General features: G+C 40.1%; 1 protein-coding gene across 4 annotated transcripts in view; it reads right to left on the bottom strand.

Moving 5' to 3' along the window:
- The window catches only part of LARP1B (La ribonucleoprotein 1B), a 46,265-nt gene that overhangs the window by 4,332 nt on the left and 27,291 nt on the right, over positions 1-14,642 (bottom strand). For 2 of the 4 annotated variants that reach the window (XM_048509342.1, XM_048509339.1), the window contains exons 9-16: positions 12,004-12,178; positions 9,113-9,282; positions 6,330-6,695; positions 4,211-4,334; positions 3,616-3,827; positions 3,157-3,263; positions 754-914; positions 12-156 (exon numbers count right to left, since the gene is read on the bottom strand). In XM_048509342.1, the coding sequence (XP_048365299.1) occupies positions 12-156; positions 754-914; positions 3,157-3,263; positions 3,616-3,827; positions 4,211-4,334; positions 6,330-6,695; positions 9,113-9,282; positions 12,004-12,178 (1,460 nt within the window). The remainder of the gene's footprint in view (positions 1-11; positions 157-753; positions 915-3,156; positions 3,264-3,615; positions 3,828-4,210; positions 4,335-6,329; positions 6,696-9,112; positions 9,283-12,003; positions 12,179-14,642) is intronic. The other 2 variants (XM_048509341.1, XM_048509340.1) reach the window with 1 other exon arrangement.

Genomic DNA, 14,642 nt, shown 5'->3' on the forward strand with positions numbered 1-14,642 from the left:
TTTAATATTACCTGTAGTGTTCTTTTGCATCATCTAGAGCAAGTTGTTTGAATTCCTCATACATTTTTTTATTAAAATGGTCTCTAAGGAAAAAAGACCAGAAACGAAAAAGTGTGTTCATTTCTTGAGATTGACCAATTCCCAACCGTTTCCTTTCTGGAGAAGAAAAAGTACAAGACAATCTGTTAATATAATTCTATTAACTACTAAACAATTTCAATATTAAACTATACTATAAAAGCACAAGTAGCACACGCCTTAAGACATCTGCTTCCCCGTCCCCCAAATTGGAATGTTAAAGTTACATGTAAAATTTAAATATACTTTAGAACTCACTTTTGCTTCTGCTAGGATTGCATTAACGAATTTCAAAAATTGTCACTACACTTTACAGTCAGCTAGCTTAAAAAACGACTAATCCTGATGATTTAACTATTTCAAATGGTAGGAATTTTTCTACTGCTCAGAGGTTGCTTATTCTGTTACCTAAACACTCATGGTAACTGAAAACAAAAAAATCTGTTTACATTCACTTAACTGAAAAAATAGAAAAGCATTGGAATACTTATTTGTTTGTTGCAATGATAGTTGGTAAAAATACACATAGTATATAATTCCCATAACCAAGGGTCAAAACCTATGTAGGCATATTTTATTATTTAAGAACACTCATACACAGTAAACACAGCAATGGAAAAATACAGGCTAGCATTTTGTACTTATTTTCTGAAACAAAAAATACTATGTCTGTACCATTTAGACATCTGCGGCGATACTTGTGGTATACTTGCTGTGTAAATCCATTTTCCTTTAGAAGTTCGTGAGAAGGGTGCTGAAATTTTGGAAGCGAATGAGGGGTGCAACCATAGCTTCCAGACAATGGTCCACCTTCAGAAGGTGATGCATTTGAACTGCTATAGGAAATCAAAAATAAGTCTGTTTAAGTTTCTTCAGGACTTCCATAGTAAAAGGAAGACAATCATACTTATTTAGCACAATCCATAGACTCTCTTCAGTTTCCAACATTGCCACCAACAACAGGCAGTTCAAACATTCAGAATGAGCTTATGATATTCTTCCCTCGGGACTCCACTATGTCAAAATGAAGAAATAAGAACTACATATTTAAATACTTCCCAGCATCAAAAATGGCACAGTACAGAAAAAGGTACTGTACAACAGATAGGTTAAATGCAAATCCTTTTCACTCATATGTTAGTTTTCTGGCTGTAGGGAGTTTTAGTCAAGGATAGATATTAGAACATACAGACTACCACTTGCATTTTGGATGAATATATACCTAGGAGTGTATCACATACTTCCTGAAAATTTGAACACACTTCTATTCCATCAAGAGTAACTAAACAGCAAACATAATCCACTTGAATATATGGCAGTGAAGAAAATAAAACAGCCAGTATCATAATGCCCTTCCAGAGACCTATGATGCACCAATATTTGGATTACCACATACAGTTATGGCCATCCCTTCTCAGAAAGGATACTGTAGAGGTGGAAAAGGAGCAAGAAGAAACAATCAAAATTTATCAATGGCTGGAACACTTTCCAAACCAAAAATGACTAAAATGTTCAGGGCTTCACGATTTTTTAAAAAAGAAAAGTAAACATGACAGATGTTTACAAAATTATGTATTATACAGAAAAAAGTTGATACAGAGAACTTACTACTGTCCCATATACTAGAGCTCAGAGACATTCAATGAAGTTGATAAGGAGGTTCAGGTGACACAAACAAGTATTTTTTCACACAGATCATCATTAATTTTTGGAATTTACTGCCACAAGATGTGGTAATGAGCACTATCATATATGGCCTCCCTAGGGCCCCTTCCGCACATGCAAAATAATGCGTTTTCAAACCACTTTCACAACTGTTTGCAAGTGGATTTTGCTATTCCGCACAGCTTCAAAGAGCACTGAAAGCAGTTTGAAAGTGCATTATTCTGCATGTGCGGAATGAGCCAAAGAGAATTAGATGAATTTATGGGAGTGGAGACCCCTGCTCTAAACTAAATAGATAGCTCATGAGCTTCTGTTAGTTTGCTGGCTCCTACAGAGTCAGATACAAGATAGGCTCTAGGCTTAATTAAAAAAAAGATTTTATTTTTCTCTGTGTTGCTTAGCTGATATAGTTTCATTTTTAGTTCACGGTCTGCCTCTTATGCCGGAATAAAATCTAGTAACATGGTGAGGGAGTGTGCATGTGGGAGAGTCACTCAGAATATATTTAATTTGTCAGAAGAATTTTTTTTAAAAAGAAAATATTGGCAATGCCTATTTTAGGGCTATTACTATGATGGCTAAATAAGGATTTCCATGAACAGAAGCACTGTCTCTCCAAATACTAAAAGCAACAATAAGTAGAGGGGCTTTGGCCTCTGTGCTCTGATAGTAGGGCTTGATATAGACTTCTGAAAGGTCATTGTGGGAAACAGGATACTAGGCCTTTGGTCAGACCCAGTAGGGTGATTCTTATGTTCTTACTTCCTGCTACAAAAACAATCGAGGTTAAGTACTCATTTCCTGTGATTCAAACAGTATGAATACTATACGTAAAACCGATGCAGGTCAAAATGTGAGATATTCTAATGATACAGATTAGTTCTATCTGTTTCATAGTACTCATTTTGTTCTATAGTTTTTCTCTTAGGGGAACACTTATACCATATATTTTGTACTCTGAAAGGGATTCCAATTCCACTGAGATATATGGAATCCATTCCTTAAGAAACCTGTAGGTTTTCAAGAATGTGTACTAGATAGATAGGCAACATCCAAAACACAATAAGTAATTAACTTCTAAGGCAACATCATTAGTAACCCAAGCTATGAATATGTTACAAAGGATAGGCACAAAATAAATGTACCCAGTCTTTTCATGGCCATTACTCAGCCCTGACAACTGTTGATAAAACTATCTTTAAACATTCTGTGTGCAAATTCTTCCAAGAAAAATATAACAATGGAACATTTTCTGTCCCACATCACTGACAGTAGCCCTTAGATATTTTGTTGCCTGCATTTTCTTCCCATTTTTATTTATTTCAAACAAAACTTTATACAAATAGTAATTTTCCCACTAATTCTATGAACGCAAAGGTTAGAATTAGGTAACAAATGAGGAACTTTAACTACCTTATAGAAGATGTTCTTGGCCTGTGATCCTTGGAATCCATTACCCAGCCAACATGACTTTCTAGTGGAGGGTTTGTACTGTGACGTGTTTTTCTTTTCCTTCGTGTCTATAATAAATAAAATATAACATTATGTTTTACTGATGTGACTGGAGTCACTTTTCTGAAGAATCACAAGCTAATTAAAGTCAAGTTTCATGAAGTTTCATATGGTATTTCATTTGCATTATGAGGTCATAAAGTTGGGCATCACTACCCAGTTGCCTCACTTTCACAAGGTCATCAGTACATCTTATAAGGTCTTTGTGGATTTTATAGTGTTGACTACATCTATGAATGTAATTTCTATACTAGAAAAATTTCTGACAAGACTTTTCAAACTATTTCAGAGATTATGCCCTCTGGCAATAAGAAGCAGTGTCATCGTTTCCGGACTGAGAAATAAATGGCTTTTTGTTACCTTCACATCAATGGATCTTGATTCTTTAACCACAGGATAGAATCTAGGTGTTTTGTTAGGATCTTGCAGTCTTGGTGTTCGAGGAGTTCTTGGTGTTCTGGAAGGACAGACTCCAGGAGATTCAGGGACAGCTGTTGGCAGTGAGCGAGGCATTGTTGTTGGAGGTACATCTTGAATACCAAACAATTTACAAGCAACCTCCTCAGTTAAATCTAAACCAAAAGAACATAAGATCAATCAATAAATGTTACACAACTTGCTTTCTTAAGGTAGAGAGATATATAGGGTACATATGACTTATAGAAACTGATAATATTCCTAGTTTGTATATAAAGGCTCTATCAAGTATATACGCTTGTTCATAAATATGAATTTAAAAAGAGAACATTTCATTTTAAAGTTATTCATATTAGTAATCTAAACCATAATTTAATTCAAAGATTGATGATTTACATCTACCCCCCAAAACCTGTCAATTCTGCAACCTTTATAAATTAGGTAAATTAAGGACTTCTTTTACTGCTTTAAATATCCCATATTTTCTATTTGAATATTTTATTTTGCTCATGAGCACTGGATGACACTGGATATATACCTTGTCGAGATCTTGGAGGGCCTGGAGGGACTTCTTGATTTGGATCAGTTATATGTTCAGGGGTAAGATTGTCAAACTCTTCTTTACTAATAAGATTTAACTTCTTAAAGATTTCAACTTCCTGCTGACATGGAAACAAATGTTTACCTGTACCAATTTACATAAATAACAAAACTGTAAAAATACTAAACTATTTCAGGAAGAAGAAACTGAAATAAATAAAAGTTAGTTTCAATAACTGGCAGATGGGGAGCAATGAAATTTTGCCAGGCTCATGAAAATGGTAAAATATTTTGTCAAGCCCTTCCAGGGTCACATCATGCCAAAACAGACCACCCTTTTCAACAATTCTGCATAAATATTTTGACAAGACTGAATAAGAGTTCTGCCACATCTTCCATTTGAAGTGAATGCTGTGTTTCCCTCATTTCCCAGAAGAAAAACCAAATTAAGCCTAGATTTCTTCCCCACTCCCCAAACAAGTAATATTGGATAGAAATATCATAAACTAAATCCAAGCAAACTTTCAAAGAAGCAAGAGGGCCTTTCAAAGGCAATCAAAGAACATACTGTGATGACAAGATTCAACATTTTAGTATTTCTAAAAGTATTCGATGCAGCAATAAATGACTGGACTGTACTTTCAGTCTTTTATTCACCTTTGTCAATAATGGCTCCTTTTCACTTTACTTTCTCAAAAGCATGTACTATTCTTCACCCATTTATAGCTGAGTCTCAAAACTTGAACATTAACAGGTAAAGTGCTTTGTCAGTGCAAACATCGCAAAACTGCATTGCAGTTTTTAACACTATTAACACTAAAATACCATGTGCTCCCCCCACCCACTTACCTGGCTGCTGTACCACCCCTTTTCCATGTTGGGCCGGGGGAGGCAAGGGAAGGTGGTGGAAGCTTGGCCCGAAGGGGCCGCATGCCTGGTTTGTAGCCTGGAGCCGTGCTGGAGTTTCCCAGGCCTCCCAGCTGAAACACAGTGGCCTTTCTGGCCAACGGCAGCAGCCAGGAGGCCTGGGCAACCTCCAGCAGGGCCGTGCGCCTGAGCTGGAGGCTGGAGCCATGCTGGAGGTTGCCCAAGCCTCCCGATCATGCTGCAGTGGCCTTCTCGGGATAGAGCAGCGACTGGGAGGCCTGGGCAACCTCCGTGAGGAGGAAGGAAACTCCAGCCACCTCCCCGGAGGCCAAGGCCCTTGGCTGGGGGCTGACTGGAGCTTCCTCCCCGCGCAGAGGTCATCTGGCTGATGCACAGGAGTCCTTGCCTTGGCCCCCAGCCAGCTGGGCGGCCTCTGCGTGGGGACGAAGCCCCAGTCAGCCCCCCCTCCGGAGGCTTGCACCCACCGGCCCAAAGGCCAAGGAAAGCCCTTGGCCTTTGGCCTAGTTTCTCCCCACTGCATGGAGGCCACCCGGCTGTCTGAGGGCCAAGGTGAGGACTCCTGTGCTGCCATGAGGAGAAACTCTGGAAACCCCAGCCAGCGCCTCCCCCACCAGAGGCTCTCACCCGTCAGCCCAAGGAAGGTCCTTGGCTGCGGCTTCCTCCCCGCAGGCAGCAACAGCAAACTCACCGAAAGAACTCCTGGTCCATCTTCTCCTGAGGAGGGGCCAAGCCAAGGGCTGTGTCAAAGCCTTATAAAGGCTCCCAAACACTTCTCCTCCTGACATCATAACATAGCGCCAGCATAATGATGCTGGTGCCTATAATGGACATGGCCGCCATCTGCCTTCTGCCCTTCTAATGGCAGGTGCTGTGGGAACTCTTTGAAAGCAGTGGTGGATTACTGGTTTGGCCAACTAGCCAAAAATTTAGCTAGCGGTTCTAGCAAACTGGTCTAAACCGGCTGATCCCATCTCTGCCTTTTTACCAATACTGATAACCAGAAACTGAAACTAAACATATTCTCCATTAATGAAAAACATGTATGTATAATATGGACAATATAATACAATATAAATAGCATAATACATTGCTTATAATACATGTCTTATAATATATACAGCAACTGTTCTACCAATTTATTTTCAATTAAAGCAGTGCTCCACTAACAAAAATTGGGGCAAGAAACAGATTCATTAAAATAATATGTCAAACAGTTCAAACATTATTACCTTCATGGCAAGAGAATCATTTTCACTCTGCTCCATCCACAAATCCTGTTCATAGTAGTATAAGCCATCATTGATAACTTTGGCAAGTTCTGATGTAATTTTTGCCCGAGATACATGGTTACCAGTGCGATCTCCCCCAGGATGTTTTCTCATGTATGGTGGTGTCTGCGTCACGATCAAAATCTTGTTTAAGTCCTGATCATCAATTTCATAATCTGAGTCACTATCTGACCATTCTGTGAAGGTATTTTTGCGGCCTTCTATCTGTGCCATCTCTTCATCAAACAAAAAGTCAAGCTCTTCCTGTTCTTCTGGTGGCAGTGGTTGCTGCTGACCTGATATTTCTTCAAGTATAGGCACTGGTTCCTAAAAAAGGCAGAAGTGTAACTCTTCCAATGAATAAAAGCTACAAGCTAGTTATTTGATAAGGAAATAAGGATTCAGCTACAAAGCAAATTAAAACAAAAAAACTGGAAAGGTGAAAGGCATATTTTGGGGGCGGGACAACAGAAGAGGACAAAACCACTAAGGATTGGGGAAGAAAAGATAAACTGAAGCGACCCATATGACTGCATGTGAAGAGAGGAGGACTTTCGCATTGTATTTCTACCATGCACCATTAAGGGAAAAGGACAAGAGGAAGCCACAAGCATTTCATGTGCAGCCTTTTGCAACCCTCTCTTCCATCTTTCCTTCTCACCATCCCTACTCCATTTGTCTCAAGATTCACACCAGCCCAGCAATAGGCAGCCTATTTTTCTGTCGAAAATCAATAAAGATTAAGTGATAATGGATAAAGCTGCTAACTCACCAGCTGCCCTCACTCTGGTGCACATGCAGGCTCTTTCCCAGCTCCATCTCTGTTGGCCCACCAGCTTCCCCCCCCCCTTTTTTGCCTTTGCCACTATCTACTGTGTCCAGGTTGGCACTGTGACAACACACTCCCCATGAGCTGACTGCTAAGTGGATCTGTAGATTTCTCCCTCTGAGGCTTGCAAATCTACTCTTCTTGCAATGGTTGCACAACAGTTCCAACAGCAGCTTATCTGAGCCAAACACATTACCCAATGCTTGGGAGTGGGTACTAAGCCCTTCTGCAGATTACCTACGACACTACTCAACACAGAAACCACTGTTTTCAGAAGGTGCCTTAGCAACCCAAAATGACAACTGAGATCTTGTAAGGTCTTCTTGCACGATCTCATCACAATGGAACCTTTTCGTTGTTTGTTCTTAGTTTTCTTGTTCACTTGGGAGGGGGAGAGATTTCTTACTTGCCCCCTTCATATTGTAATTTAATTCTTTCTGCAAACCTGGGGTTTCCTGGGTTTTCAGAAATCTGTATTCTAACTCTGGGTGGCCTGTTACAGATTTTTAAAAAACCTTCATAAGGGTCACACACGTCTATCTATATCTATAAATGCGAAATACCACTCACTAACTGACTCATCCATAGAACTCAAAAACCACTGAACCTACAATGTTGAAATTTGGCACACCTGTTCATTATGTGGTTTAGGTGCTCACTAAGAAAGGATTTTTCAAAATAGTTTTACTTGAGTTATTACACATTTACTGTTTTAACTGCTCATCTCTGGCCATCTGTGTGAATATTCTAAGGGCAAACCAGCCCCTCAGTCCACAGACATGCTGTGCACGAACATTCTAAGGGTGACAGTTAAACACAGCCAGCTTCAACAAACAGGGTGCAAAAAAGCATGGTGAATGTCACCCCAAAGTTAACAGACAGGCTGTGAAAAAGTACTCCTCCACCCACCCTCATGTTAACAACACGGCTACAGCCAAATACTATCAAAACAGATTACAAACCACACTATCACCTTGGACTACTACACATTTGTCGGGTTTTGCATATGGACATCAGATTTATTACTGTGGAGACAAGTTTACTGCTCTCAGCTTCCGATCACCTGTGCTTGGTGTCATGCTCTGAAGTGGCGGGATGAGTCCCCAGGAATGTGCTGCAGTGGCAGTACAGTCCAGCTCCCTGCCCTTCAACCCTACCCTGAGCCTCTTCACAGCCTTCTCACTCATCAGCATCCAATGGCAGAACACTTCCTTTCTGCATCCCGAAAATACAACGGCTGCTTCCACAAGACATCTTTTGGAGCCCACCAGGTAAAAGAGAGCAATAACACATTGCATTATAAAAAGACAACTACAGGAAGCTGCTGAAAAATATGTGAAAACAAACCCATCAGTTCACAGACAGGCTGTGAGGAAATATGCTGCATGTCACCCCAAAGTTCGCAAACAGGCTGTAAAGAAGTATGTTGAATGTCACCTCGAAATTCACAGAGAGCCTGTGATGAAGTATGCGTAGCGAAGCACGGGTGCCCTGCTAGTTAGATATAAGGATGCATGAACACTTTGTAAAATAAACTAGATTCCTGAAAAGGCAGTAGGAAAAAAATCACTAATATCAAATCTACCATTAAATTTTAATACGATTCAACAGTTATAGTTAAGATAGCATGAAGAACAGATTAATCAATCGTTCAACATGCTTCTAGTTCACTCTCTGTATCTCAAATACATTTTCAAGATTTCAGGGAAACAATTTTGCTAAGTGAAAAGGAGATAACTTTGCAAGATTAGCTTTCATGCCACCAAAGTCAATATACAGTGACCATATTTCATCATCACGCTATTAATTATGAGAATTCATTTTACGCCCTCCTACCTTCCAAGAACTGACCTAATAATGAAGTACTTTCTGTGCTGTGTCTTTAAAATACATCACTTAAGTCATTCCACAGTACCTTTGGCTTAGCTGGGGGAGGACGATGTTTTTTTTTAACTTCTATCCAAGCTTCAGAGTCCAGCTCCGGCAAACTGGTGGATAATCCTTTACTCATTGTCTGAAGATTACTTGTTTCTGTGCTTTTCTTGGTACTGAGACTTCCCATTCTTGGAGAGCTTGGGGCAGACTCTAAAAATAAATATTTTCTCTTTATTTTGAACAGATCAATTATACTTTACTGTTGTCTGACTTGGATCCTTTCTTTCACTGAATTCAAAATTTTATTTTTAATCTAAACTAAATCAGACTATGATAAAAAATAAAGACACAGAATACTTCAAAGCACAAGTTGTTGTTTTTTAAAAGGAGAAATGTTTAATATTTTACATGCTAGTTAAAGCATAAATGAAAAACAGAAGTTGGATCTACTGGAAAGCTACTTTCTGCTTAGTTGTTAGGACACCAAACATAAATGGGTTGGATTCAATTGATATTCTGTTCATAAAAGAGAAGAAACAATTTCACCAAATTCCACTCCTTGTTATGCCCTACCCAATAGGGCACCTGACTTCATGGGTCAAATTCTTCTGCCATTCTTTCAGTACTTACAGAAGCTTAATTCAATCTAAACTAAAGCAGATGACTATTTTTCACAGTATAAATGGAAGTCAGTTTCAGGTAGCTGGCTCAAGGTTGACTCAGCCTTCCAGCCTTCCGAGACTAGTAAAATGATTATCCAGCTAGCTAGGGATAAAGTGTAGATGACTGGGGAAGGCAATCGCAAACCACCCCATAAACAAAGTCTGCCTAGTAAACATTGCAATGTGACATCACGCCATGGGTCAGTAATGAGCAGGTGATTGCACAGGGGACTAGTGTATGTTTGTGTGGTAACAAAAGGATTGGCACTCTCATATCCACTAGCACACAGTTTCTGAACTGATTCACAATATCCTAGATTGTAAGTTATTGTACAAACCTAAGGTAGCTTGCCTAAGCATTCTGACTAAAGATATATCCCGGGGGGAAAGCATGCACTTAAAAATCTATTGGCAGCAGTCAGACAACTGTTAGCGCAGGCCTGGAAACAGCCAAGCTGGCCAGGTGTTGATGAATGGGCTCGCAAAATATGGCATGCTATATAGATGGATAAGATCATAGAACATAACACAACTCCTGAAAGGAAAGTCAGGTCCAGGAGATGTTTATGGAAACATGGTTCCTGTTTACTGTGTATTCAAATAGAAATAAGCCGAAGGAACAGGTAAAAGAAATATTGTAAGAGATATCTGAACAAAAGACTATTTTAAATAATAAATTGGACAGCTGTTGTCACAAATTTACGAGTAAATTATTAGGGGCAATAAATGCAACAGATTGTAAGAGTTCTTGTTTTCTGTCTTTTTAAAATTTAACTGGGTGTGTGATAACTGATGTATAGAATATTCTCTCTATGTTTTGTTCACTGGTGTATGGAAAATAAATATAATAATTTTAAAGGGTCTCTAAAAACCCCAGGCATGTTGTACCAGGTATGACCATCACAGGGAAAGCTTGCTTGAACCTATGAACTAAACTGGTCATGACAAAGTCCTCTTGACCACAAGTACAGTACCATCATTTTAAAGTAAATTCAAAATGCTACAAGGGTCCAATTCTGACTGCATTTGCAGTGCAGTGCTCTGGTCTCCCCCTCCATCTCTTCAAGTGCCAAAAAAGCTGTGAGGAGCATTTTGGCACTTGATAAGGTATGGGAGGGGACAAAAGCCCCTCAGTCAACTGCACTGGGAGTCTGACCAGGATAGGACCAGCGTAATCATTTTAAATTACTTTTAAATGGTGATGGCCACATTTGGCCCAATGGTGGCCTCCATCTCAAAGCATGCTTTCTCTTCAGGTAGTACTTCTATTTAGCAAGGGTTAATTGAAAACCATGAGAAAGCAAAATGGAACAGGAAGAAGAGTCCATCTAGCATGTGCAGAACTCATTTACAAGATCTAAGCTGATCTACTTCTGTGAGCAGAACATCTGTAAGATCTACTCCAAGGTAAGGGAGCCTATTTCTTTGATTCAGAAGGCAGAACTTAGTAAATGTATACCCCTAACCAGACAGGAGTGTCCCCAGCTCTCCAGTTCTTCAAATTATAGTAATTAGCTAAACTGCACAGTAACGTATAACATCTCAACTGGCAAACTCAACTAGAAAAGCATGGAAAAAATGACTGAGAAAGGAAAATTGAGAAAACAACAGCAGCAGAAAATCCTGGAAATGAAATGAGAAACAACACAAACACACTGTATCCACACACCATCAATGTACTTTGCCTGAATTCTGTTCAAACTGGTCTATCAGCTGTAGTATTACCTAAACAGAAGCAAACTTTCCATCAAATCAAATGTCCCTTTTCAGTAGAGCATTTAGTTAGCAAAACAGGAGGGTTAAGGATCACAGTAGTTGCTGCACTAACCTACCATCAGCAAGACTCAGTGAATCTGAGCCTCCAATCTATATGAAACAAATAGAAACATTCATTTTATATGTGACACTACTAGGAAACATATCCACATTTTGTTGACAGTCTTGTCAATAGAGACGAGACTGGGACTGCTAGAAAGCTGTAAGATGAGAGGTTTTCTTCCAATCTGAAGGGATGGGTGTCTTCCCAAGACCACTGCTACCTCTTTGTTGAGAGAAAGGATAAGAATTATGCATTGCAGAAATTTATTCTAGTTCCCATTCCTTTAAAATTGTGGCCTAGGATGGAGAGGCATTTGTGGGGAGGGGGGGGGGGGGGAGAGTAACCGCTCCTGTAATGTAAAGGTAGTTCTGCATATGTATATATGTATGTTCTCAGCCACAGGTAGTTCAAATATTTAACATCACAGGTGGCAGAAAAAGAAAATCTTACCAGTGCGTGAACCAAAAGCTTTGCCTGGTATGAATTCTGGACAGTTAATAAGCTGGGAAAAGTCTGTTTGAGGAAGGCTTCTTGGAGAAGGTCCTGGAATAGGCCACTTTTCTGGTTCTATCCTTTTCCTCATCTTCTGGTCTACTATTTCTATTTCTATACTGTCTTTTAAGGCCTAAAAGACATAAACATGTGCACATTAATAAGCAAGAATGCAAATACAACATCAAATGAGATGTTAACAAATCCATGAGAGCGATCTTGTCACTGCTTTCCTAGGATAGTTTAACATATTAGAAAAATAGTAAACAGAAAGCAGGGATAACGCACAAGTTGACTGAATAATTCATTTCAGAACATTCCTGGGAGAAAAAAAATTACCTAGTTATTTGACCTGTTTTACAGAATCAAGGTACCTCACAGGAAACAATGGCAGAGGTTCCCTGGCTCCCTCACCCTATAAAGATATAGAGTCATACAATTCTTTAGGCCTGTCCTGAACTATAACAATTAGTCCACTGGCGTAATGCCCATTGGGCAAGGTGGGCAGCTGCCCAGGGCATCACCTTGTGGTGGGGCATCAAAATGCTGGGTTCATTTTTGGGTATTTTAGTGGTTTTCCATTTTCGGCCTGCAGGGGGCGCACTTTTTAGGCTAGCGGCATCAAAATTTCAGGGTCTCATCAGGAGACTGTCCTTATGCTACCCCCCAAGTTTGGTGAGGTTTGGTTCAGGCAGTCCAAAGTTATGGACCCCCAAAAGGGGTGCCCCTATCCCCCATTGTTTCCAATGGGAGCTAATAGGAGATGGGGGCTACAGTTTTGAGGGTCCATAACTTTGGCCCCCCTGAACCAAACTGCACCAAACTTGGGGGGTATCATTAGGGCAGCCTCCTGATGAGACCCTGAAAGTTTTGAGACTGTGCCTTCAGAAATGTGCCCCCCACAGCCTGCAACCCCCATTGACAGCAATGCAGAAAACTCAATGCAGAACAAAGATTCTTGGGCAAATTTCTAGGATGTTCCTGCAGGGGGTGCATTTTTGATGTATCGGCATTCGGCACCAAAATTTCAGGGTATCATCTGGAGATGATGGCACCCCCCAAGTTTGGTGCAGTTTGGTTCAGGGGGTCCAAAGTTATGGACCCTCAAAGGGTAGCCCCCATCTCCTTAGCAAAGAATGGGGGATGGGGCACCCCCTTTGAGGGTCCATAACTTTGGACCCCCTAAACCAAACTGCACCAAACTTTGGGGGTACCATAAGGACAGTTTCCAGATGATACCCTGAAATGTTGGTGCCAATACATCAAAAAATGCGCTCCCTGCAGGAACATCCCAGAAATTTGCCCAAGAATCTTTGTTCTGCATTGAGTTTTCTGTATTGCTGTCCATGGGGGTTGCAGGCTGGGGGGGGGGGGGGGACATTTCTGAAGGCACAGTCTCAAAACTTTAAGGGTCTCATCAGGAGGCTGCCCTGATGATACCCCCCAGGTTTGGTGCAGTTTGGTTCAGGGGGGCCAAAGTTATGGACCCTCAAAACTGTAGCCCCCATCTCCTATTAGCTCCCATTGGAAACAATGGGGGATGGGGCACCCCCTTTGGGAGTCCATAACTTTGGACTCATTGAACCAAACCTCATCAGACATGGGGAGTAGCATAAGGACAGTATCCTGATGATATGCTGAAATTTTGGTGTTGATATGTCTAAAAATGCACCCCCTGAAGGCACCAATGTCCTGGTGCAAAAAAAAATTTGGTCGTGGTGGAGTGGCCGCCCATGGGGTGGGGGCATCCAACTCAGGTTTTGCCCAGGGCTACAGTTTGCCCAGGGCTGCCTCGTTACGCCCCTGAATTAGTCACATTTTAAAGTTAGTTTTTCTACTGGTTCTGGTGGGTTTTCGGGCTGTGTGTCCGTGGTCTGGTGGATCTTGTTCCTAATATTTCACCTGCATCTGTGGCTGGCATCTTCAGATGTGTATCACAGAGGAAAGTCTGTTACACACTGTGTAACAGTTTTTTATTTTACAACTGCTATATAAAATGATAAAAAAACTGAACAATTCATTGTAAATGTACACAACTGAATTAGATATAGATTTCAACATCTTTACAGTAAAAATAAATAACAAAATACATTTGTGTGATTTTCACATACAATATAAATGAAAAGATTTTCAGGTAGATGTGCAAGCAAATAGATAATTAGAAATCTGGGTTGGTTTTGTTTTTCTTTTTGATTTCTTTGTTAACATTGTACATTTTACTCAAAGAATAAATCTGAAGGAACTTCAAATGGGAAGCTAAAACTTCCCATTATTTACAATCTCTTTCAGCCATTGCTTAACAAGGTGAAAAGTCATGGAAAGAACATTCTAACCTTGGGACAGTAATAAAATACAGATTAATAAATATTGATTGTTTCTACGACATTGCTGAAAGATCAGTTTAGCAAAAACCTTAAATATAATGTAAAGAGAAATGATATGGACTGCTGGGATGCAAGAAACAAACAGATAAGGCAACATTAAGTGCTGCTGAACTGGAATCAGATTTCAAAAATTAAATATGATCTCAATAACCAAATTAGTAGCTTCAGGGATAGCAATACAACAAACAAGAATAGGGTACATGCAAATAGGAT

Source organism: Sphaerodactylus townsendi, linkage group LG10 (assembly GCF_021028975.2).
Source record: "Sphaerodactylus townsendi isolate TG3544 linkage group LG10, MPM_Stown_v2.3, whole genome shotgun sequence".
NCBI classification, from domain to species: Eukaryota; Metazoa; Chordata; class Lepidosauria; order Squamata; family Sphaerodactylidae; genus Sphaerodactylus; species Sphaerodactylus townsendi.